Source organism: Bombina bombina, chromosome 2 (genome assembly GCF_027579735.1).
Source record: "Bombina bombina isolate aBomBom1 chromosome 2, aBomBom1.pri, whole genome shotgun sequence".
Taxonomy (NCBI): domain Eukaryota; kingdom Metazoa; phylum Chordata; class Amphibia; order Anura; family Bombinatoridae; genus Bombina; species Bombina bombina.
Window position 1 is genome coordinate 420,860,152 of NC_069500.1, and position 27,320 is coordinate 420,887,471.

A 27,320-nucleotide genomic window follows, 5' to 3' on the forward strand; every position below is an offset into this window, starting at 1 on the left:
GACCCGTTGACTCATATGCTAAGCAGATGATACTCCTCAACCAAAAAAATAAGGAAGTCGAAGAGGCCCTCTGACCCCTACGCTTCCCAAAATAGATAACAAACAGAGAAGAAGTTTGTCTAAATTCCTTCGTAGCCTGAAGATAGAACTTTAAGGCACGAACCACATCCAGATTATGCAGTAAACGTTCCTTCGATGAAGAAGGATTAGGACATAAGGAAGGAACCACAATTTCTTGAATGATGTTGCTATTTGACACAACCTTAGGAAGAAATCCTAACTTAGTTTGTAGAAAAGCCTTATCAGCATGGAACACTAGATAAGGAGGGCCACATTGCAAGGCAGCAAATCTCAGAGACTCTGCGCGCAGAAGCAATAGCTAGTAGAAAAATAACCTTCCAAAACAATAACTTAATGTCAACCTCATGCATAGGCTCAAACGGAATCCGATGCAAACTTTAAGAACAAGATTTAAACTCCGAGGAGAATTCTCTTTCAACACCGGCCTGATCCTAGTCAGAACCTTAACAAAAGACTGTACAGCCGGAAGCTCAGCGAGCTACTTGTGCAGTAAAACAGACAGGGTCGAAATCTGTCCCTTCAATTAACTAGCTGAGAGGCCCTTCTCCAGTCCATCCTGGAGAACAGAAAGAATCCTGGCAACCTTTACTTTGTGCCAGGACAAACCATGCTCTTCACACCAGAATAAGTAGGTACTCCACACCTTATGATAGATGCGACGAGTAACCGGCTTACGAGCTTAAATGACAGTATCAATAACACTCTCATAAAACCCTCTCTTGGCTAAGACTAAGCGTTCAATCTCCACGCAGTCAGCCTCAGAGAATCTAGATCTTGATGAAGAAAGGGGCCTTGTTCCAGCAGATTCCTGCGACAAGGTAACCTCCAAGGAGGAGATGATGACATCCCCCACTAGATCCACAAACCATATCCTTCGCGGCCACGATGGAGCAATCAGTATCACTGACGCCTGCTCCTGTATGATTCGAACCACCACTCGACAAAGGAGTGGAATGGCAGGAAAAGATAAATTAGATTGAACCTCCAAGGCACCGTTAATGCATCTATTAGCTCCGCCTGAGGATCCCTGAACCTCGACCCATATCTGGGTAGCTTGGTATTGTGACGGGATGCCATGAGATCTATCTCCGGCGTTCCCCCATCTGTTGCATATCTCCGTAAACCCTTCGGGATGGAGAGACCATTCCCCCAGATGAAAAGATTGTCTGCCGAGAAAATCCGCTTCCCAGATGTCCACACCCGGAATGTGGATCGCTGACAGCGAACAGTTATGGGTCTCCGCCCACTCTAGAATCCAAGATACTTCCTTCATTGCTAGGGAGCTTCTTGTTCCCCCCTGATGGTTCATGTAAGCCCCCGAGGTCATATTGTCTGATTGGAATCAGATAAATTGGGACAAACCCAGTAGGGGCCAAGTCTTCAGAGCATTAAATATTGTCCAAAGGTCTAGATGTTGAATGGTAAGGAGCTCTCCTCCTGTGTCCAAAGACCCTGCTCCTTCTTGGCACCCCAAAAAGCTCCCCAATCACCTCCATACACTGAGCCACAGATGGCCTTAAGAAAGTCTGGAGGGCAAGACATTTTGAAGCTAGCTCGCAACTTCTCTGGTCTGTTAGAAATATTCTCATGTCTATGGAGTCTATTATCGTGCCCAGGAATTCCACCCTGGTGCTTGGAATAAGAGAACTCTTTTCTCTATCTTCCCTCTGTGGGATCAAAAAAGACAGAGGAGAAATTCCGAAAGGTCTTCCGCCAGACGAAACGATGGTGCTTGTACCAGAATATCGTCCAAGTAGGGAGCTACTGCTACACCCCGGGTTCTGGCGACTGCTAGAAGAGCCCCTAGAACTTTTGTAAAAATTCTTGGAGCAGTAGCTGGACCAAACAGAAGTGCAATGAACTGGAAGTGCTGGTCCAGGAACACAGACCTGAGGAACTGGAAGTGTTCCCTGTGGATTGGAAGGTGAAGGAATGCCTACTTCAGATCTATAGTGGTCATAAACTGCCCTTCCTGAATTAAGGGAAAGATTGACCTTATTGTCCCCATCTTGACGAGGGGACTTAAAGAAATTTGTTTAAGCACTTTAGGTCCAGAACTGGAAGGAAAGTTCCCTACTTCTTTGGGACCACGAAAATGTTTGAATTGTATCCCAAACCTCTCTTTGCGATAGGTACTGGGACAATGACTTCAAAGGAGGACAGATCCCTTACGCACCCCAGAAAGGCTTCCCTCTTTCCTAGTCTTAAAGACAGGTTGAGAGGATGAATCTGCCCCTGGGTGGATGAGATTTGAACCTATCTTGTAACCCTGAGCTATGACCTCCAAGACCCAAGGATCCTCCTGCACGTCCCTGAACCAAGCCTCTGAAAGAGCGACAGTAAGCCCCCTACACGATCCAAAAATAGGATCGGGGGCTGCCCCTTCATGCAGACTTAGTCTCGGCGGGCTTCTTGCACCGGCTTCCAAAAACTCTTGGTTTGCTCTGGCTTAGCGGAGGCCTCTGACGCTGGGTTTTTATCAGAACTAAAGGAACGAAAATATGAACTTTGTCCTTTAGATTTGTTCTCCTAATCTTACGGTATGAAGGCACCCTTGGCCCCTGAAACCGTGGAGATAGTCAAACTCTTTCCCTTAAAAGAGAGGGAACGAGACTAGACTTAGAAGTTATATCTGTTAGCCTGAGCAGAAAACCTGAAGTCTTAGCCTTAGGCTAATTAACCTGTGTAATAACAGCACAGATAAAATAATCTAAAAGGCCTTAATTCTTTCCTGAAAAACGTCGAGGGAACCCTCCACCTCGATTAATTTCAAGAAGGAGACGCACCAAAAGGTAGCTGCTCCAGCAACTGCGGCGACAAGCACCACCAGTAAAGAAAATATCCCCTAGATTGAAACACTTTCTTTAACAGAGTTTCCATCCTTATATCCGGCGGCTCTATGAACGACGAACTAGCCTCACACGGGTTAGTATTAGGTGTGGCAAGCGTTAAAATAGCGCCAACCAAGTAGGTATGGGAAAAAGAAAACCCACCCTCATAGAGAGCCCGGAACCAGGATCCTTAAAAGGCAGACGATGGGAAAGAGGAGTCTAATCCTGTCCCACTCACCCTTAATAAATGATGCCATCAAATTTAACACCCAGAGGTTCGTCTGGCAGCTCGGCCTTTGAAACCTCTAATATAGTTAAAACCTCCTTTAGTAGAAAGCGTTAACGCTCTGACCTAAATCTAAAAACTGGATCCTCCACAGGCGGAGGATTATATGCAGCAGACTCCAACCCTGAAAGTTCATACTCTGAAGTTTCAGAGAGAACCTCATCCTTGGATAAATGATCATATATATCCGACAAATTACATGATGCCTCCTGGGCAGGAGTGGAAGATTTAACCTTTTGCTTGCGCTTAGCAGTGCGAAGGAAAGCACTAATGCCCGCAGACACCGCCACATGAAACTGCCCAGTAACGTTTGGTGAAAAAGGCCCCCTCCAGATGGAGGATTAGCAGTGCAATGGGAAGCTGCATGTGTATAAAAAGATGCATGTAGGGTGTGCACATCACTAGATGAGGAATCCTCAGAGGTGGGCGGCTCAGTGGTATCAAACATGTCAACCTTATTTGATATAATCCCCTTGTGACGTATACCCCGGCTACCCCGACTGGGTAGCTCCACCAAACGAGTCCTTCTTCCTCCCTGCCGACTGCAGCTAAGTTGCTGGCAACTGACCATAGCCTGTAGCCACCGCTGATGCCCGACAGCACCAGTACTCAGGGTCCCGCCCTGTGGCAGTTTCCGGCTACCCAGACTAGGTAGCTCTGCCAGAGGGTCCTACCTCTGCCTGGAACAGGCTGCTATGTAGCCCAGGAAAGTGATTTTAACTGAAGCCCACCCAAATAACTAGACATACTAGCATTCCGGTGAAACCGGACCTGACTTTATTGAAAAACACACACAAAGCTCATCTTGATAAGACACTGGACAATCCCACAATTTTCCCGCCATTCCCGCCCCTCCAGACAGACCGGAGCCTCCATAGCAGCCAAAGTCCCACAGAATCCCAGGACCCAGGGTGTCATAGTCTACCACCGTATTTACTCTTTCCCGAAGGGACTGGGGCGCTATAAGGGCCCTACTATATCTATGGTGACACTGCTAAAGGGTTTGTCAATAATGGGGAGGGGGTTTAAGGGGGCTTTGGTATGGTCCCCGGTTTTCCCTACTTTGTCATACCACACACTTTCTGCAATAGGCCTTAATCTCTTTTGTGATTCTTGGCCAGAAAAAGATTTGGGAAAGGCAGTGGTGGGTTCAGGAGCTGCCCAAATGGCCGGCCAGGGGGATGTCATGCCCTATGTGCAACAGGTTGGACCAATACCTTTTTGGTACTAACAGCTGTCGCTTGGGCACTGGCCCTTTCTTCCTCTGGGAGACCCAGTACAGCAAGCCGTTCTCCCATTGCTCTTCCCCTGGGCCTTGGGGGTCGGCCCCTACGCGGCCTCAGAAGGAGGCAAGGGTTGGGTTGCTCAGATTTTCTTGGGCAAAGTCGGAGGGGGAGGCCCAGGATAGCGGATGGGGAAGGGGGGCAGGGCCCGGGGTCAGGCAGTCGGGATAGGATGTTGGGATAGGGTGTCGGGGAAGTTCAGGGATGTGGGTGGAAGGTCTTACCTGGGTCTCCAGCTGCGTTGGGCTTGCCCGCGGGTGGTCACTGGCCAGGAGTCCGGGGAGTATCCCCCAAAAAAGGTTGAAACGAGGAGGCGGCCAAGGTCATTTCCCAGTAGGACCTCTGTGGAAAGGTCCTTCATCACACCCACATCGACAGCACAAGCCCTGGCGCCCCAAGCCAGATGGACACGGCCTATGGGGACTCAGACAGTGGTGCCTCTGGCCACCCGAACAACAAGGGTCTGCCCAGTGGGTGTAGACGGGGAGGCCAGATGGGGCTGAACCAGGGTAATGGTGGACCCAGAGTCCCTTAATCCTTGGGCCGCCTTCCCATTGACCCAAACAGTCTAGTTGTGGTGCTGACTGTTATCAGGGGCCATCAAGTTAGCTTCCTGTAGGGTGCCGACCTCCTCTTCAGCCCATTCGGGTAGTCCACTGGGGCCGGGGCATACACATAGTGGGCCGCAGCTTGGAAGGTCCGGGCTGTTGCGGTTACCCAGGTGGTGTGCTGTGTGTCTCTTCGCTGGGCTGCAGAATGGTGTCTGTATTCCCGCCTCAAATGTCCAGGCTGCCCACAGGCGAAGCATCCTCGGGAGTCCCTGACTTTTGCCAGGGGGATAAAGACCGGCCAGGCCTGTTGGGAGCCGCCAGGGGCTTGATGGCGGCGGGAGCCGGGCATCTGCATACTGGTCCGCCAGAACAGCCGTCTGGTCTGCTGTGGTGGGCCTTTGATCATGGACCCAATTCCTTGACCTTGACTGGAACATGGTTGTAAAAATGCTGTAAATTTTGCGAAAGGCTGCCCCTCTTGTTTCCTTGGTGCCTGGAATTTCTGCCCATGAGCCTCCGGCGTGAGTTCATAATGAGCAAGGATACGGTCTTTCACCTTGCCATAGTCTTTCTGGTCGTCTGGAGGGGTGGAATGGAAAGTGGCCAAAGCCCGTCCAGACAGCTTGCCAATCAGGACCTTTAGTCAGTCGGCGTGGGCAATCCCCTGCAGTTCACATTGGGTCTCAAAAACCTGAAGATAGCAATCAATATCTTCCTCCTCTACTTTGTAGGCCCGGAAGGCCCCATGGGGTACTTGGGTGCTCAGGGAGCCTGCACTTCGGAGGCGGAAGAAACACCTCCCGTAGACTGGTGAAGCTCCGCTAACATGAGCTGGGTAACCGCCGAGATTATCTTTGTGATGACCTCCTGGGTTAGGTGGGTGTCCGTTGTGAGGCCGCCGACTGGGAGTTTCAGGAGCCCGGCCAGCCTAGGAGGGTTTTTCTGGTCAGAGAACAGCTCTTTCAAGACAAGTTCCAATGGGACAAAACAAGCAACAGGAGGCTCCTAGAGATCGCGGTTGCTATGAGGAGCACAAAACCACTGAGAAACAACAGGGGTGAGGTAGTAGGGGGGGTAGGGGGTTTAACCCTTGCAGCCTGGTAGCCGTGACACCCCTTATCAAAAGGCATATGGAACATAAATGAGAGGGCAGATATTCCAGAGCTCCCTCACAATATAAACAAGCATTACTCTTTGAAATAAAGGGAGAACCCTCTAAAGAATCAGAATCCTCCAAAGCTAAAGTATGATATGCGGAGGACTACAGAAAAAACTAACTTTATTTTAAATAAAAAAATTGCACCTTTATACCCCCAAGGGCTGGGGCACTCACCACCTCCTATAACCCAGACAGAACAGAGGTAAAACTCCTCTCCGGTAGTAACTTGGTCAATGGAAGCCTCAACCATTCCGGTCACATGGTGCACAATGCAGGACCGTCCCTGCTATGAGAAAAAGTGTGCCAAGCTTTTAAAGCTGTGCAACCTTTAAAGTGAAAGTGAAACCTGTATGTTCAATCTCAGCCTATGAGCCCATAAACATCTTCCACATAAAGCAGCATAAAATAAAGCATATATGATTAAACCCAATTGTTCATAATCCCCCTCAGGAGATATTAACCCTTGATTCCATATAGATAAAAGGAGCCACACTGTGTCTTCTAGCGTTTGCAATATGTGTAAAAATTGAAACGGTCTTATCGGAATCTATACCGTGGAACAGAAACACGGTCCTTCAAGTTTGACAGATTGTAGCAGCGCTTCTGACATGGACTTGGGTGAAGAAAAGCAGGCAGCAAAACTCATCAACGTTGATTGCCTAGGAGCTGTTAATATGTGTCTGGATGGTTTTGTAGAAAGACTCTCAGTGAGAGCATTGACGAAGGTTAGGGTCTGGAGATGCAGGGAAAGGCTGACAGGACTACTTAAAGGGACAGTAAACCTCAAAAATAATGTTATATAATTCTGCACATAGTGCAGAATTATATAACATTATATTAGCGCAAACTTTATAAAACATAATATACCCTTCTAATTTTTTTAAAAAACGGCTGTTTTACAGACCCGCTCTCTGTGCTCTTCTGAGCGGGTCTGATTTTTTCACACAGCGCATCGGGCCAGCTGTATAGTCACAGCACGGCCAGACCGCGCCATAACACTAAGTGCAGCTCGCTCCTGCTCTGTCTGACAGCAGGAGCGAGCTGCACTGTGTATAATGGCGCGGTCGGGTCGGGCTGTGACTATACAGCTGGCCCGATGCGCTGTGTGAAAAAAACAGACACGCTCAGAAGAGCACAGAGAGCGGGTCTGTAAAACAGCCGTTTTTTTTTAAAAATTCATAGGGTATATTATGTTTTACAAAGTTTGCGCTAACATAATGTTATATAATTCTGCACTATGTGCAGAATTATATAACATTATTTTTAAGGTTTACTGACACTTTAAAACTCCAGTCCCATCTCGAAGGGTACTACCCTCCATAAGGTACTACTCCAAAATCATCTTACACTTCTCTGCCAACCTCCTGTGACGAAAGGCAAAGAATGACTGGGGGATGAGGAAAGTGGGGGAGGTATTTAAGCCTTTGGATGGGGTGTCTTTGCCTCCTCCTGGTGGCCAGGTTCAGTATTTCCCACAAGTAAGGAAGAAGGAAATTGTCCATACAAGTAGGGCTGCAACTAACGATTATTTTCATATCAGACGATTATTTTTTCGATTAATCGGCTAAAAAACATTTTTTTCCCTATATTTAAAATAAAATCCACATACTGAGTGTTACAAATATAAACTTCAGACTAAAACTTTTACATAACTGTCCAATTTTTAAGCAGCAGGACAAATTTTTATAATAAAACAAAACCACAAACTGTTTGAAAAGAGGTAGAACTAGAAAGAGGTAGACTAAAACTGTTTATAACATTCTGTTATTCACTCTTTCAGAAACTTTGCATTGAAATGCAAAAATGTCAACATGTCCACATGCTCCTAGCTGAGGCTGGCTCTCTTTTTGCAGCTATATTTCCTGCAGCAGAGAATACACGCTCACACGGTGTTGAGATGCATAAGTAGGGTTTTATCAATTTTGCCAAGGTGGGATATTTATCTTTGTTAGCTCTCCACCAATGCAAAGTGTTTTCCTCCTTGGCAAGGGGCCTCTTAACGTAAGTCTGGACTTCATTGTAACATAATATCTTGAATATCTATATGCAATGGTAAATAATCAGCTATAAAGGTTAGGGATAAAATATCTAGTCCACTCTTAAAATAAGATATATACTTATAGAGGTTGAATTTGGTACATATTACAATTAATAAAAATAAAAAAAAAAAATAAAAAAAAAGTTAAAAGCGCTAATGACTATATACTGTATCAATAACAGGACAAAGCCTTACACATTTATCTATACAGTACATATAATCAGCAATATCAAATGATCCGCTAATAATTGTGCAAACAGATAATAGTACTCATCAATTCAAATAACAAATCCGATCAATCTAGGTTTAGGTGTAAATAACAAGCTTAGCACTATATCATGCAAAACACAGTCCTAAATCACCTTATTTAATATAAACATTCCAAATGATGACTCCTATTTTATTACTGTCCTAAAAAATGAAAAGTAAGCATCTGTAGACTTCTTTTTAGTCTAAGGGCATAACCATAAAACAGAATACCATGTGCATAAGCTCATTTGAGTAAAGCAGCTGGTGCTGTGAACAGACCAACTAATCGATTATGAGATTCATTGACAACTATTTTCATAATCTATTATTATTGATTATGTCAATTAGTTGTTGCAGCTCTACATACAAGATTAGGAAGTTAATTGAGGTTTCTGCATGTGGTTGTTCTGATTTGCTATGGGGAGAATTTCTACTAACCTTTAAGGAAACCCAACAACAGGTCATAATGAGGCTGTGCTCCTCTGATAGCAGTATTGCTCCTTGAAGCTCCTCAAGGCCCTGTCCACGTGCAATTAAAGCACTAACAGCCTTACCCATGTCTGCAAACGATGGAGCTGGTGCATCTGTTGGAGACATGGATGAAATGGGTTATTTTAAATTGATACCATTGCCACAGAATTGTGAATAAAGAATTTTTTTTTGGCAAAGTATAAAGATGTAGAAACATATCAGCAAATTGCATCTTATACCTGGAGGTTTAGCACCTATTGATCCATACAGCACACTTAGGATAAATGAAGTGACCTCTTGCAGAGTGCTCACTAGGTCCTTCAGAAGGCAACACCAGCTGGGAGCAAGATTTTCATGAGAGAGGGACTGTAAGACAGCTGGAACCTCCAGCAAACAGAGGCGTGTAGCACTGAGCACACCTATTTAAGAGGCAGACGTTAACACAAGAGATATAGCAAAGGTGGTGAATGAGCCAAGACAAAAAAAATTCAGAAAGATGGAAAAGGCAACCAAAAGACTACGATACATTTAAAAACTCTTAAAGAAGATACAAAATTCTCTGAAATATGTTTGTTTTCTTTGCTGAAGCAGGTGTTAAGAGAAACTCACCATGCAAAGGCTTGAAGGTGGCTGCCTTTAACAGGTTTTCCCTTGCACATTGGAAATGATCCTTCAGCATTTCAACTAGACAGGTCAAGAAGCTCAATGCAGTGTTAGGGGCTTTTCCAGGGAACAGAACTACTGCATCTGGCCTGAATAAGGGTATAATTAGTATAATCTTATTCAGAGAATAGAAAAAACTTAATTATTCTTACCTGATAAATTAATTTGTTTCTTGGTTGCGAGAGTCCACGAGACCTTACTCTTGGGAATCACATCACTTAGCCACCAGGAGGAGGCAAAGAAACACCACATCAGAGCTTTAAGTATCTCTTCCCCTTCCCTCCCAGTAGTGCATATAGCCAAGGATAGGAAGAAAGAAGAAAGATAGATAGTAGGGTAATGAGGTGAAAAACAGCCGCCACCAACAAAAATGGGCAGTTTCATGGACTCTCACAACCAAGAAAGAAATTAATTTATCAGGCAAGAATAAATTACGATTTCTTTCTAATGGTTGTCAGAGTCCATGAGACCTTACTCTTAGGAACTAATACCCAAGCTGATTGATTCCTGTAAAAGATCAACACTCTTTAGAGTGGGGATCTTTTACAAGTATCAATCCGGCTACGAAAATATCCAAGGGACACGAGCTGCTGCTTACTTCCCTAATTGGATCCTCACGAAGGATCCAAATGCACATCCCTAATCTTCTCCACTGAAACCCCATTCTTGAAAGCAGAGATAGAATGAATAGAATGAGCTGTAATTCTGGCAGGCGGTTGATGACCCACCTCCAAGTAAGCTTTGTGAATCAAACCCCTCAGCCAAAATGACAGACATCGAAGTAGCCTTCTGACCCTTCTGTTTTCCTGAGTACAAGATAAAGAAGCTTTGAGACTGACGAAAATCCCTCGTAGCCTGTAAATAAATCTTCAATGCCCTAACCACATCCAGATTATGCAATAGTCTTTTTCTTAGAAGACTGTGGCTTAGGACATAAATAAGGAACAACGATTTCCTGATTAATGTTTTCCACTGAAACTACCTTTGGCAAAAACCCAGACACCATACGTAACAAAGCCTTATCCTGATGAAACACCAAATAAGGCAGATCACAAGACAAAGGCGATAACTCAGAAACCCTCCGAGCTAAAGAATAATTTACTTAACATTTCTATCTTGCCCTCTCCTTGATGAGGAAAAGAACTACTGGGAGGGAAGGGGAAGTGGGAGAGATACTTCAAGGGGTATGAAACCCACATTTTTCTTTCATGATTCAAATAGAGCATGTAATTGTAAGCAACTTTCTAATTTACTCCTATTATCAATTTTTCTTTGTTCTCTTGGTATCTTTATTTGAAAAGCAGGAATGTACACTTAGGAGCCGGGCCATTTTCGATTCAGCACCTTGAAAGTGCTTGCTTATTGGCGAGTAAATGTAGCCACCAATCAAGCAAGCGCTGCCCAGGGTCCTGAACCAATCTATCTGAATCATGAAAGAAAAAAGTTTAATATCCCTTTAAAGCTCTGGTGTGGGGTGTCTTTGCCTTCTCCTGCTGGCCGGGTGATGTAATTCCCAAGAGTAAGGTCTTGTGGACTCTCACAACTATTAGAAAGAAAAAATATTTGCAGGGCCTGTGTGTGTTTGGTGTAAAAAACATTGGAAAGATTACAGCCTCTGGTAGTAATTTTAAAAATACTACTCAATAGCAAAGCTCAAACTTTTTTTCACCTGGGACCCCTTTTTACATTGGAAACTTTTTCACACCCTCCATTGTTAGAATATTGTCCAAAGTGAAAACCCATTGTCAGACAGACAGTTATACAATTTTTCCATGCAGGCTTCACTGCCACATGTGGAGATGAGCAACATCCATGCACTGTGTGTACTCTGCGCTCAATGTTCATTCTAATTTTTGACATTTGCTATTTTTAGCCAAGTGATGAAACTGTGTGTGCGCTCACATTTGAAGGAGGTACAAAATGTATGTGTCTACATCACAATAAGTGAAATACAGAAATAAAAGCTGCTCACACAAACATTGACACAAATACATACACCATATTAATATTATTGTTGTTATTATTTGTATCTGTAGGGCTGGATACATATGCACACAGCCCTGGTGACTCATGACATAATGCAAATCATTTTAACAGCATTCATTTATGAACAAGGCTGTGTGAAGAGTTGCAGACATTTAGCCAAACAAAACGTACATTTAAAACACAAGCCTAATTGAATCCCTGCTGTTATTTGGTTAGTAATTGCAACTTAGCCTACAGTTGTACAAGGGACCACTCCTGCTCTTATCTCCCTGTGCACAGTACTTTTTGAAATCTTGAGGGGACCCTCATATAGATTTTATGCCCCCCCTTCGGGGATACCCAACCCCCACTTTAAGATGCACAGTTCTATAGGACTCTTGCATGTCCCCCAATTGTATGTACCTCTGCAGCAAGGTTTTCATTATAAGGGCTCCAGCTTCTGCCACAGGTACCCGGGGGTTGCAAAGGTTCATCTGTCCAAGCTCAAACAAGGCTTGAGTGACAGGTTCTGGGATGGGTGGGAAGAACCGTACCAATAAATCTGATGCCATGTCCCGTATCTGTGCAGAGTAGAGCATTACCGGGTAAAGAAAGGATAATGGGAACAAATACCACTCTGTGCTGCTAATATATATGACCTTAAAAATTACAGATCAGTAAATGTTCTGATAATATAAAAGTCATGATAGCCTAATAAATTAAACATATTCCCCTCAACTTGAATGCTGGGTCAAAAAGACTGAGCTGTAAACATTATATTACATACATATTGATTGATACAGTCATTTTGAATGATACATCAGCAAATCATTAGGGGGGGGAATAAAATAGTATTTTGCATCTGACATTTAGAAATGTAGGATTTAAAAATATGGCTCAAAAGATTGCCAATGTAAGAGTTATGTTCATTATGTGGAGCCTACAAACACTGGCTGTTACCTCATTAGTGCTATCTTGCATACAGCCCACGAGTGCCTGCATGATGGGTGCAGAGAAGAAATCCCAGCATCCTTGCTGTTTTGCATGATTAAGAAGGATGGACAAATCCTCTGTAAGAATAAGAAAACTAGTTGAAGTAAACGTTTAGTATATAAGTAATTAAAAATTGAACTACAAACGATTTGCTAATTTAATACATTCTTTAACAGCATTCAAAAATCCAGTTTTATTTGCATTATCTTGCATTTCAGCCTTGAGTGTTGGGTATCGTACCACCTGTTGTAATGCTAATTATGGACAGATATAAGTAAGCTTGTGAACTGATCAGGCAATCACTGTGTAGCATTTTGTAGTGCGATTGTTCAGATTTCTGCAGGATGCACTACAACCCCCTCTAAGAGTAAAACTCACAATTTTGAGATTTAAAAGTACAGGAAATGAAGCATATCACAATGTTTTTTCATTGCTTATAAAGAAACATTTTATCAGAAATTACATTTTGAATTTGATAACCCTTTAAATTAAGAATTGGGAGTAAACTGAGTTACTTAAAGTGAAAATCAATCCTAGCGTTGTACAAACGCTAGGATTTACTATTGAAACAAATAAAGGGGACTTTCATTCATTAAGTATAAGATACTTCATGTAGAAAGCTCCTTTGTTTCAACCGATCGCCGTTCTTAGCTGCTACAGCAGCCCACAGCTAAACAATTTTTTGCTAAGAGGTGACATTTTCACCTCTTAGCCAATAGCCGTGTGGTAAATCCGGCTCCCATGGGCGCCAAGCCGGATTTACCACACGGCTATTGGCTAGGAGGTGAAAACGTCACCTCTAAGCAAAACATTTTTTTAGCCATGGGCTGCTGTAGCAGCTAAGAACGGCGATCGGTTGAAACAAATAAAGGAGCTTTCTACATGAAGTATCTTATACTTAATGAATGAAAGTCCCCTTTATTGGTTTCAATAGTCAATCCTAGCGTTTGTACAATGCTAGGATTTACTTTCACTTTAAATTATCAATATGACATATTGTGAATGTGCAGAAGCGATATTACAGATCATAATATTCATAGCTGACATTATAATAGCATAAAAATAGGACAGGATCTGAAGTATGGGCGATGCATTATCTCTGGCAGTAAATTACTCACTGGGGGGCTGTCCTTTCTTCTTCTGGGGTATCCAGCAGTCAGTGCAGGTTTCCAGTAAAGCACATAATATGAGCAGAGCACTGCAGTGGCGCTGATAATTTCCCACAGGAGACAATGAGGATACACTTAGCTGAAGCAGCCACTCCAAGAAGTCTAAGAATGGGCATAGAAGGAAAATAAATACATAAATAGAGTTCCCCTGCAGAGAAACATGAGGATATATTCAGCTGATGCCCTGGGAAGGGGGGGGAATACTAATCCACTTAATGATAATAAATATAGTAATAAGCCTAATTTCTAACTTGTCCACTGTAATTTATTACCGTTTGTTCAGGACTAGTGGAAAAATCCAGCCCTGCCAATAAATGTAAAGATGAGAATACAAAAACATATAAACATATTTACCAAGGGAAGGAGCAGTGTACTTAAAATGGCCTATTCATACTTTTGAAAGTGCAATAATTAAACAAGTTAAAAAGTAAAAACTTGAAACTATCAGGAACAGACAAATCTATTCTGAAATCCCTTCTATGTACTTTTTGATAATGGAAGTAAATTGTAAGTCTATTTTTTTTTTTTTAAATTGCATGATCCATCTGAATCATGACAGCTTAATTTTAACTTTAGTGTCCCTTTAACTAACAAACTGGTTGCCATTGACATTCAAAAGTCAACACTCACCTACTGCTTTAGTAAGATTTTCTTCTTGACTACATCCCTTGCGTAAGGCAGTTAGGGCCCCATCCCTCATCCTCTCCAGCGCTTTACGCAGCACCGTCTGCAACTGCTGACGAAATCCAGCATTGTCGCAACTCAGATTAAAAGGCAGGAATTCCATGAGCAGCTCTATCTCTTGGACTGAAGGGGGCTGACTGCTCCGAGGACTGCAGCAGAGGTAGCTTAGTGCACTCAAGCGAACATTGTCATCTGCAGATTTCAGGCAAAGCCTCAGCCTCTCCACACCATTCTTGCCAACTTGGCCAGAAACCATCTTCTGCCCTCTCACAAGGCTCATCCATCCACGCAACTGTGAAAGCTCTGCACCCTTAAGCTGATCCGCAATCAGAGATGAAGATTCTGGAAAGCAGCGGAGAGTGGTAGGGAGGAGATGTGTGGCAGCATTGTTTTGTAGGGAGCTCTCTCTGGAGCTTAAAGCATTACACAAATGGGGCAACCAGGTTACGGACCATAATTGAGCCAATTTTCCCTCATCTTGTAGCCTGTCTTTCAACCACTCTGCCCGCTGCAAAGTTAGTATGATGCGGTAGGTCTCAGAAGCTGCTGGGCAGAGGTAGTTGATGCTAAGGCAGTGATACAGGTGACATGGTAACTGGGGATACAGTGCAAGGACCTGGTGGACAAAAAAACAGTGCAAGTTAGATTGAAACTGTCTTAATATCACACAGAGGGAAAGCCATTATTCAAAAGCTTGGATTAAAGATAGCACTACAACTTGTAGTTGGTCAGCAACATACAAAAAGTTGTAATTACCTCTAACCACTAATTACAAAAAACAGAATTTATGCTTACCTGATAAATTACTTTCGCCAACGGTGTGTCCGGTCCACGGCGTCATCCATAACTTGTGGGAATATTCTCTTCCCCAACAGGAAATGGCAAAGAGCACAGCAAAAGCTGTCCATATAGTCCCTCCTAGGCTCCGCCCACCCCAGTCATTCGACCGACGGACAGGAGAAAAACAGGAGAAACCATAGGGTGCCGTGGTGACTGTAGTTAAAGAAAGAAATTCATCAAACCTGATTAAAAAAACAGGACGGGCCGTGGACCGGACACACCGTTGGAGAAAGTAATTTATCAGGTAAGCGTAAATTCTGTTTTCTCCAACATTGGTGTGTCCGGTCCACGGCGTCATCCATAACTTGTGGGAACCAATACCAAAGCTTTAGGACACGGATGAAGGGAGGGAGCCAATCAGGTTACCTAAACAGAAGGCACCACGGCTTGCAAAACCTTTCTCCCAAAAATAGCCTCCGAAGAAGCAAAAGTATCAAATTTGTAGAATTTGGCAAAAGTGTGCAGGGAAGACCAAGTCGCTGCCTTACATATTTGATCAACAGAAGCCTCGTTCTTGAAGGCCCATGAGGAAGCCACAGCCCTAGTAGATTGAGCTGTGATGCGTTCGGGAGGCTGCCGTCCGGCAGTCTCGTAAGCCAATCGGATGATGCTTTTCAGCCAAAAGGAAAGAGAGGTAGCAGTAGCTTTTTGACCTATCCTCTTGCCAGAATAAACGACAAACAGAGAAGACGTTTGTCTGAAATCCTTTGTTGCTTCTAAATAGAACTTTAAAGCACGAACTACATCTAAATTGTGTAACAAACGTTCCTTCTTTGAAACTGGATTCGGACACAAAGAAGGCACAACTATTTCCTGGTTAATATTCTTGTTGGAAACAACCTTTGGAAGGAAACCAGGTTTAGTATGCAAAACAACCTTATCTGAATGGAACACCAGATAGGGCGGATTACACTGCAGAGCAGATAACTCAGAAACTCTTCTAGCAGAAGAAATAGCAACCAAAAACAGAACTTTCCAAGATAACATCTTGATATCTATGGAATGTAGAGGTTCAAACGGAACCCCTTGAAGAACTGAAAGAACTAAATTCAGACTCCAAGGAGGAGTCAAAGGTCTGTAAACAGGCTGGATCCTGACCAAAGCCTGAACAAAAGCTTGAACATCAGGCACAGCTGCCAGTCGTTTGTGTAACAAGACAGATAAAGCAGAAATCTGTCCCTTTAGAGAACTCGCTGATAATCCCTTATCCAAACCTTCTTGGAGAAAGGAAAGGATCCTAGGAATTTTGATCTTACTCCATGAGAATCCCTTGGATTCACACCAACAGATATATCTTTTCCATATTTTATGGTAAATTTTTCTAGTTACAGGTTTTCTGGCTTGTACCAGAGTATCTATCACAGAATCCGAAAACCCACGCTTAGATAAAATCAAGCGTTCAATTTCCAAGCCGTCAGCTGGAGGGAAACTAGATTTGGATGTTCGAATGGACCCTGTACTAGAAGATCCTGTCTCAAAGGTAGCTTCCATGGTGGAGCCGATGACATATTCACCAGGTCTGCATACCAAGTCCTGCGTGGCCACGCAGGAGCTATCAAGATCACCGAAGCCCTCTCCTGTTTGATCCTGGCTACCAGCCTGGGAATGAGAGGAAACGGTGGAAACACATAAGCTAGGTTGAAGGCCCAAGGCGCTACTAATGCATCCACTAGAGTCGCCTCGGGATCCCTGGATCTGGACCCGTAGCAAGGAACCTTGAAGTTCTGACAAGACGCCATCAGATCCATGTCTGGAATGCCCCATAATTGAGTCAACTGGGCAAATATCTCCGGGTGGAGTTCCCACTCCCCCGGATGAAAGGTCTGACGACTCAGATAATCCGCCTCCCAGTTTTCCACTCCTGGGATGTGGATCGCAGATAGGTGGCAGGAGTGATCCTCCGCCCATTTTAAGATTTTGGTCACTTCTCTCATCGCCAGGGAACTCCTTGTTCCCCCCTGATGGTTGATGTAAGCAACAGTCGTCATGTTGTCCGATTGGAATCTTATGAATCGGGCCTTTGCTAGTTGAGGCCAAGCCCTGAGAGTATTGAATATCGCTCTCAGTTCCAGAATGTTTATCGGGAGAAGAGACTCTTCCCGAGACCATAGACCCTGAGCTTTCAGGGAGTCCCAGACCGCGCCCCAGCCCACTAGACTGGCGTCGGTCGTGACGATGACCCACTCTGGTCTGCGGAAGCTCATTCCCTGGGACAGGTGATCCTGGGTTAGCCACCAACGGAGTGAGTCTCTGGTCTTCTGATCTACTTGAATCACTGGAGACAAGTCTGTATAGTCCCCATTCCACTGTTTCAGCATGCAGAGTTGTAATGGTCTTAGATGAATTCGTGCAAAAGGAACTATGTCCATTGCTGCAACCATCAACCCTACTACTTCCATGCACTGAGCTATGGAAGGTCGTGGAACAGAGTGAAGAACTTGACAAGCGTTTAGAAGTTTTGACTTTCTGACATCTGTCAGGAAAATCTTCATTTCTAAAGAATCTATTATTATCACCAAGAAAGGAACTCTTGTCGACGGAGACAGGGAACTTTTTTCTATGTTCACCTTCCACCCGTGAGATCTGAGAAAGGCCAGAACGATGTCTGTGTGAGCCTTTGCCTTTGAAAGAGACGACGCTTGTATCAGAATGTCGTCCAAGTAAGGTGCCACTGCAATGCCCCTTGGTCTTAGAACCGCTAGAAGGGACCCGAGTACCTTTGTGAAAATCCTTGGAGCAGTGGCTAGCCCGAATGGGAGAGCCACAAACTGGTAATGTTTGTCCAGAAAGGCGAACCTTAGGAACTGATGATGATCTTTGTGGATAGGAATATGTAGATACGCATCCTTTAGATCCACGGTAGTCATAAATTGACCCTCCTGGATTGTAGGTAAAATCGTTCAGATAGTTTCCATTTTGAACGATGGCACTCTGAGAAATTTGTTTAGAATCTTTAAATCCAGAATTGGTCTGAAAGTTCCCTCTTTTTTGGGAACTACAAACAGATTTGAGTAAAACCCCATTCCTTGTTCCACAGTTGGAACTGGGTGTATCACTCCCATTTTTAACAGGTCTTCTACACAATGTAAGAATGCCTGTCTCTTTATTTGGTTTGAAGATAAGTGAGACATGTGGAACCTTCCCCTTGGGGGTAGTTCCTTGAATTCCAGAAGATAACCCTGAGAAACTATTTCTAGTGCCCAGGGATCCTGAACATCTCTTGCCCAAGCCTGAGCGAAGAGAGAGAGTCTGCCCCCTACTAGATCCGGTCCCGGGTCGGGGGCTACTCCTTCATGCTGTTTTGGTAGCAGCAGCAGGCTTCTTGGCCTGCTTACCCTTGTTCCAGCCTTGCATCGGTTTCCAAGCTGGTTTGGTTTGCGAAACATTACCCTCTTGTCTAGAGGCTGCAGAGTTGGAGGCCGGTCCGTTCCTGAAATTGCAAAAGGAACGAAAATTAGACTTATTCATGGCCTTGAAAGGCCTATCTTGTGGGAGGGCGTGGCCCTTACCCCCAGTGATGTCTGAGATAATCTCTTTCAATTCTGGCCCAAAAAGGGTTTTACCCTTGAAAGGGATATTAAGCAATTTTGTCTTGGAAGATACATCCGCTGACCAAGACTTTAGCCAGAGCGCTCTGCGCACCACAATTGCAAACCCTGAATTTTTCGCCGCTAATCTAGCTAACTGCAAAGCGGCATCTAAAATAAAGGAATTAGCTAACTTAAGTGCGTGAATTCTGTCCATAACCTCCTCATACGGAGTCTCTCTACTGAGCGACTTTTCTAGTTCCTCGAACCAGAACCACGCTGCTGTAGTGACAGGAATAATGCACGAAATAGGTTGCAGGAGGTAACCTTGCTGTACAAAAATCTTTTTAAGCAAACCCTCCAATTTTTTTATCCATAGGATCTTTGAAAGCACAATTATCCTCGATAGGAATAGTAGTGCGCTTGGCTAGTGTAGAAACTGCCCCCTCGACCTTAGGAACTGTCTGCCATAAGTCCTTTCTGGGGTCGACCATAGGAAATAATTTCTTAAATATAGGAGGGGGGACAAAAGGTATGCCGGGCTTCTCCCACTCCTTATTCACTATGTCCGCAACCCGCTTGGGTATAGGAAAAGCGTCGGGGTGCACCGGAACCTCTAGGAACTTGTCCATCTTGCACAATTTTTCTGGAATGACCAGGTTGTCACAATCATCCAGAGTAGATAGCACCTCCTTAAGCAGTGCGCGGAGATGCTCTAATTTAAATTTAAATGTCACAACATCAGGTTCTGCCTGTTGAGAAATTCTACCTGAATCAGAAATTTCCCCATCTGACAAAACCTCCCTCATGGCCACTTCAGATTGGTGTGAGGGTATGACAGAGCAATTATCATCAGCGCCCTCCTGCTCTACAGTGTTTAAAACAGAGCAATCGCGCTTTCTCTGAAATGCAGGCATTTTGGATAAAATATTTGCTATGGAGTTATCCATTACTGCCGTCAATTGTTGCATAGTAACAAGCATTGGCGCGCTAGAAGTACTAGGGGTCTCCTGCGTGGGCAAAACTGGTGTAGACACAGAAGGAGATGATGTAGAACTATGTCTACTCCCTTCATCTGATGAATCATCTTGGGCAACTTTACTATCTGTGGCAGTACTGTCCTTACTTTGTTTGGACGCTATGGCACAATTATCACACAATTTTGAAGGGGGAGACACATTGGCTTCCATACATACAGAACATAGTTTATCTGAAGGCACAGACATGTTAAACAGGCTTAAACTTGTCAATAAAGTACAAAAACCGTTTTAAAACAAAACCGTTACTGTCTCTTTAAATTTTAAACAGGGCACACTTTTTTACTGAATATGTGAAAAACTATGAAGGAATTGTTCAATTTTAACCAAATTTTCACCACAGTGTCTTAAAGTATTCAAAGCATTGCACCCCAAATTTCAGACCTTTAACCCTTAAAATGAGGAAACCGGAGCCGTTTACAGTTTTAACCCCTCTACAGTCCCAGCTACAGCCTTTGCTGCGACTTTACCAAACCCAGGGGTGTATACGATACCAAATGAAGCCTTCTAGGAACCTTTTCAACTACTTCCAGACCCACACACATGCAGCTGCATGTCCTGCTCTCAAAAGTAACTGCGCAGTAATGGCTCGAAAATGAGGCTCTGCCTACTACAGAGAAGGCCCTTCCTGACTGGGAAGGTGTCTAAACCAGTGCCTGACGTAAAAAAACGTTCCCCAAAGTTATAAAGTGTGAATTTCAACATCAAGCTGTATAAAATGCCCAAATAAAGCAATCGATCTAGCCCATAAAAGTGTCTACCAGTTTTATAGCCCATATTAAGCCCTTTATTCTGTTTGAGACTAAGAAAATGGCTTACCGGTCCCCATGAGGGGAAATGACAGCCTTCCAGCATTACACAGTCTTGTTAGAAATATGGCTAGTCATACCTTAAGCAGAAAAGTCTGCCAACTGTTCCCCCCAACTGAAGTTATCTCATCTCAACAGTCCTATGTGGGAACAGAAACCGATTTTAGTTACTGCTGCTAAAATCATACTCCTCTCACAAACAGAACTCTTCATCCTTTTCTGTTTCAGAGTAAATAGTACATACCAGCACTATTTTAAAATAACAAACTCTTGATAGTAGAATAAAAAACTACAACTAAACACCATATACTCTTCACCATCTCCGTGGAGATGCTGCTTGTTCAGCAGCAAAGAGAATGACTGGGGTGGGCAGAGCCTAGGAGGGACCATATGGACAGCTTTTGCTGTGCTCTTTGCCATTTCCTGTTGGGGAAGAGAATATTCCCACAAGTTATGGATGACGCCGTGGACCGGACACACCAATGTTGGAGAAATACAATAGTGGTTATCTTGATAAAGACTAAAAATACAACTACTTTTCAATTTGCTGAATGCTAATTTGAATGTTTCTATTAATTCACAAAATTTACCTAAGCATAAAAAATTAAAAAGATTGCTGAAATGGATCAAAGAGTTTTGTCCACTCAAAATAACTAGACTCACAGGAAAAAAATAATACTATTTTTTAATGCCAGTTACATAACATCTGTCAAGCAGAATAGTAATAAACGTAATTCGTTAAGGTTTTCTAACATCTCTTCTCCTTTCACAGCCTCATAGCATCTCTGAACCATGTTTAGACTGTACCTTCATAGGTCCCATAAATTGCAAAAGAGCACAGAGTGGGCTATATCTGGACCGGGACTGCCAAGAGGTTTCTGTGATTCTCTGTAGCATCTCCTGATGTAGGGTGTCCTCTGATGACTCGGACAAGTGACACTCTGTGTGATGAATATGTAGGAAGTGCTGAAAACAGCGAAGTACTAAGTCAGCCGTACCCTCCACCTGAAAGATTAAAGATGGCATTCTGATTAGATGGAAGCGATCTATAAAAGAAAGTGCTTTGAGGGGTATAAAAAAAATAAAAAAAATAAAAAATTGTCAAATGTTTAATCAAGCATACTTTATAAATAAAAAAAACAATGAAATGTACATTTAATAAATACAACCAAAGCAGGCAAATTATTTTTAAAATGTTATTTCTTGCTCTGCCTGACAGTGTAAAAATGGGCAGATTCAATGGCCCTTTTGGTTCTTATCTGTGTTTCTTTTCATGCGTCATACACACTGCTTGAATAAATGCAGGAGCTTTGTCTTCTGGCAATTGACTTAAAAAAAATTATATATTATGCATTTGTAAGAGTTGTAGTACAAAAATGATTGGAATATCTGCGCTAGTGGGAAATAAGCAGTCCTATGTAAAAAAAATGCCTCCCTCCGAAGAGCATTAGTAGAAAACAGTAGGAACAGGTGAATACACAAAGGATGCGCCTATGCTGGCCAAATCTCACTCTGGGTACCCCACATTTATTGTTTAATCATAGAGAGCTCTCTGGAGTTTTTAGGATCTATATTGTATTCATCCTGCATAGCTTCTAGTTGGTTCTAGCACAATAGTGTTTTTATGGGCTATTGATTCCCCATTTATTACTAACATTGATTTTATATATTAAATTACACTATATTTTCAATTGCTCCTTTAAGATACTTTATGTGTTTATAAAAAATAAATAGAAAAATTTGGGTCTTTATGGGCTATTGATTCCCCATTTTTTTTTTTTAACATTGATTTTCTATATTAAATTACATTATACTTTCAATTGCTCCTTTCAGCTACTTTATATGTATGTATGTATGTATGTATGTGTATATATGTATATATATATATATATATATATATATATATATATATATATATATATAAAATCTGTGAATACATTTAGACTGATAATCTTATGCTTATAAATGCAGTAGATAGTTGCAAATACAAAGATATTCGTTATATCAAGGGGGACCACTTCTAGTCTAGCTACACCTGGCTGCACACAGCACCCGTTGGTATAGAGGTATAACGATGGGCAGGTACGTATAGGGATCTAAGTAGACAGGTAGGTGGACCCTCTAAATATGTACATAGCAAGACAGGCGTGCGAAGGTTACTAATACTGAACAGTGCTACATCCGTTATTTAATACAGCAACATTGTTGCATTCATGCACAGCTCAGATTTGGAACCATTAAACAAGATGCAGAGTCTTAAAGCAAGGTGCAACGCCCTGACGAAGCCCGGTCTGAATTACAGACGAGCGGGTGAAACGCGCGTCGGCATTGGCTAAGCCAACCAGGTCATGTGATGCACGCAAGTACCGCATTTGTTTGGTCCCGGTTATGGAGACCTCTTTTTGAATAGACCATACAAGAAACTGATACCTGATGGAGATGAAGGCATTCATTGCTGAGACAAGCGTGGAGCTATATGGATACTCTGAATAGAGTGTTTCAAAAACAAGGTCGTATGAACTTAAATTGCTGACACCCAAGAAATCAAGTAGCCAGTTATCATACTGGGTAGTATCCGCTTTGGATGGTTTTCCCTGTCGAGGGATTTTCTGCTTGTGAAGTCACAATTGCTACAGATATTGCTATGTGCTCATGTTTTGCACAGTCAACTGAAGTCTGGATGAGCAGGTTTTTTGTTTAGGATCACACATATGCCTGCAAAGACTATACACTGATGAACTTGTTCTTGCTTTGCCTATGCCTATTAATTTGCAATAACCTGCATGCCGCTTGCACCTTGCTTTAAGACTCTGCATCTTGCTTAAAGGGACACTGTACCCAAAAAAATTCTTTCGTGATTCAGATTGAGCATGAAATTTTAAGCAACTTTCTAATTTACTCCTATTATCAAATTTTCTTCATTCTCTTGGTATCTTTATTTGAAATGCAAGAATGTAAGTTTAGATGCCGGCACATTTTTGGTGAACAACCTGGGTTGTCCTTGCTGATTGGTGGATAAATTCATCCACCAATAAAAAAGTGCTGTCCAGAGTACTGAAACCACAAAAAAAGCTTAGATGCCTTTTTTTTCAAATAATAATAGCAAGGGAACGAAGAAAAATTGATAATAGGAGTAAATTAGAAAGTTGCTTAAAATTGCATGCTCTTTCTGAATTACAAAAGAAAAAATTTGGGTACAGTGTCCCTTTAATGGTTCCAAATCTGAGCTGTGCATGAATGCAACAAGGTTGCTCTATTAAATAACGGATGTAGCACTTTTCAGTATTGGTAACCTTTGCACGCCTGTCTTGCTATGTACATATTTAGAGGGTCCATCTACCTGTCTACTTAGATCCCTATACGTACCTGCCCAGTGTTATACCTCTATACCAACGGGTGCTGTGTGCAGCTAGACTAGAAGTGGTCCCCCTTGATATAACGAATATCTTTGTATTTGCAACTATCTACTGCATTTATAAGCATAAGATTATCAGTCTAAATTTTTTCACAGATTTTGTATTTAGCCTCTTAGATCCCATTTTCTACCTGCCCAGGGTATACCTCATTGTCTTATTAAGAGGGGGTTCTGTGTGCAGCAGGGTGTAGTAGGCTAAAAAACTTTTACGACCTCTGTGACATATCTGAGCCACATAGACTGTTTATGTCGTACTTGCATGTACCCCTGACCGGTCAGGTTCAACTTTATCATCAATAGGTTTCAATTCTATATATTTATATTTACCTACTTATATGAATATTATTGCCAAGAATTCCTACATGGCTGTGCTCTCTTGGTGTGAAGGAACTACTTTTCACGATTAAAATCAAATATTTTGGAATTTTTTTCTGTGAGCTTTTTTCAAAAAGAGTGCTGAATTCCCTGTCTTTTAATACCAGGATTTCATTCCTGGAATTTCCTCTTATACTTTCATGACATATAATTTTAAAGGGTCTGCACCACATTGTGTCTTTTATATTGCACATGGCCAATGTGCCTAATAGCAATTAATTAAACTAAGCTCGGATAGCAATTGCGTCCCCTCCGTAACTTTCTTGATTATATATATATATATATATATATATATATATATATATATATATATATAAATCTATTAAAAAGGTACATCCCGACACACATTGCCACGTATCATTATTATCCAGAGTGAGATTTGGCCAGCATAGGTGCATCCTTTGTGTATGTGTGTGTGTGTGTGTGTATGTATGTATATATATATATATATACACATACATATAATTTTACTTCCTACTAATCAATGATAAGAACAGCTGCCTCTGCTTTACTGGTGGAGAGAGACAAGCCTTTTCAATAATAAAAATAAAACACTGAACTAAGTGCCACTGACATTCTTCTTTATTATTTGTTTGTTTACTGTATTTTTCTTTCAGATCTAATTGTCTGTTCATCTACACTTATATTGAAAATGTCAGAAGGGGTATCTCTTTGGGAAATTAAAATACTTGGACATATTGCTCAATATTTAAAATGTCATGTAACTAGTTTTGTGCTATTGGAAAATGCTTTAATATATTGTTGTATGTATCACTCCTTGTTACTAATACCCTTCTGATAAAGTAAAAAAAAAAAAAAAAAAAAAAGAAAACAAATTCACAAAATGTTTTCAACAAAAAAAGAAACCCTAAAATCTATCTAAAACAAAGTTTTTTTAAAATGTAACAAACAATACATTGACCACAATTTTCTTTAAGAAGGTCTTCTGCCGTGTAGAGCTTATGCAAACACATACTAAGCCCCTATGCTTATTGCCACATTTATAAAAAAAACTTATAAACTAGCAAGAATATTGAGGAGTCAGAACCCCGTGATTGTATATCAAATATATGCAAAATAAGCCAAGATTTTGAGAGTCATAGCTCTCTTATTTATCAAGCCCTTCTTTAACAAAGTGCATTATATATGGGGACATGTGAAGTGGTGACATCCAAAAAGAATATCAATGGATACCTCACAAGGAGTGAGCCATCTCCAAACACTTACATCAAGAAATAGAAGGGTACAGACTATAATACAGTATCAACGGAGGCTGCAAGACAAAGCCGCATGTGTGTGCAGGATATAAATTAAGTCAGGTGACAAAGAAGTTAGGTATTATAAATACAAGCACAACTAAACAAACTGTAACACTAGTATAGATTGTGCAAGCATTAAAATGTTATTTTATTACAGGCATTTCTGCACAGGTCCAGAGAAGACGATTCACTTGGCACAGTGTATCTCCATTGTGTAGCAGATGGCCTGTCTGTCGTTTTTGCAAGATCTCAGTAATTTGCTCACGAACACGCTGCAGCCATAGACAGAACACTGAAAACACATTTTGGAAAGGGGAAAAAAAAATATTATAGCGCTTCACCTAAATGTGCCTTTTATTAAGCCCTGCTTTTTCCATCTCTCAGAAGAAGAAAAAAAAAAAATAACTTACCTTGGAAACTATAATAATGCTCTGTCTCAGCCTGACACAGATAAGCCACAGGGGAGAGAAGATGTTCAAGCAGAATGTGACTCTGAAAAAAAGAAAAAGAAAAAATACTCAAAACCTCTGAAAAACAGGCCCAAAACACACATTTATCACAGAAATAAATTAAAGTCAGAAGTAAATACTAATAACAATAAGAAAAGCAGCAGCACTGGCACTATAAAGAATTTCAAACACTGAAACACAGAAATTATAGGTGACTAAGGAACTTCATAATTCTACCTGCCTTAATTAATCTAGTTTCCCAAAATTCAGAGGAACATCAAACATATATGTGTGGGTGGGTGTGTGTGTGCGTCTTGAAATTTCCAGTGTGTAGGTCACCACATACAAACAAATCAGCATTTAGATTTATTTTTATTAATAATTATTATTGTTGAACAAAAGCCACAAGTATGCAGGGAGGGATTAAATATAAATATTAAATGTTGTGTAACTTTAAAATAATTTTTAAGTATTTTGTTATGTAATCAGCTTTCGAACAAAATTTTTGTAATATTTCTGTCAGCCCTTTCTTTATGTTAATTTTCAGAAATACCTTGGCAGAAGAAGACACTTCACAGATGAGAAGGTCTGGGTGTCCACAGGTAAGTAATCCTCTGATAAGTGCAAGTAACCCAAACCTATCCAAGCTAAGATTTATGTCAAACAAAGCCAGTTCCCCAAAACGCACATTCCCCGAGACTGCATCAAAAAGATAAATAAAAAAAGTGGTTATAGAACAAGAGCTAAGAAATCCTGAAGAAGTATTAAAAAATAAACAAATAATCTTTTAATAAGGAAGACATAATAAAAAAAGCAGAAAAGTGGTAGCAAATAAATAGTCATCTTAAATTAAATTGTTAACTTTCCTTCTATTAAAGATCAACATTCTCAGGTGACACTAAAATTAGAGAGTCCACAAACACGTAGACATACACTCACAGGCATAATATTAGTTGTTAAACAAGCAAATAATATACTATATAAATAAATCAAAACTATAATTTACATTATATAAGTTTCTTTAAGTGAATTTTAAGTTCTGCAAGGTTTAACAATATATAAAAGTGAGTTCCTTATATAAGTGGGACCCTGGTATATCCATATACCGTCTTGAAAGGTCTCGTCAGCAATGGTCTTCATGGAAGACTTGTAGCCAAAAAGCCATACCTCCAAGGTGAGAACAAGG

General features: G+C 41.8%; 1 protein-coding gene across 1 annotated transcript in view; it reads right to left on the reverse strand.

Moving 5' to 3' along the window:
* Positions 1 to 27,320, reverse strand: part of LOC128646975 (thyroid adenoma-associated protein homolog) — a 115,348-nt gene that overhangs the window by 53,123 nt on the left and 34,905 nt on the right. The window contains exons 8-18 of the mRNA XM_053699787.1: positions 26,688 to 26,833; positions 26,096 to 26,177; positions 25,841 to 25,977; positions 21,444 to 21,641; positions 14,370 to 15,039; positions 13,689 to 13,841; positions 12,538 to 12,647; positions 12,001 to 12,158; positions 9,559 to 9,701; positions 9,189 to 9,368; positions 8,917 to 9,062 (exon numbers count right to left, since the gene is read on the reverse strand). Coding sequence (XP_053555762.1) covers positions 8,917 to 9,062; positions 9,189 to 9,368; positions 9,559 to 9,701; positions 12,001 to 12,158; positions 12,538 to 12,647; positions 13,689 to 13,841; positions 14,370 to 15,039; positions 21,444 to 21,641; positions 25,841 to 25,977; positions 26,096 to 26,177; positions 26,688 to 26,833 — 2,123 coding nt within the window. The remainder of the gene's footprint in view (positions 1 to 8,916; positions 9,063 to 9,188; positions 9,369 to 9,558; positions 9,702 to 12,000; positions 12,159 to 12,537; positions 12,648 to 13,688; positions 13,842 to 14,369; positions 15,040 to 21,443; positions 21,642 to 25,840; positions 25,978 to 26,095; positions 26,178 to 26,687; positions 26,834 to 27,320) is intronic.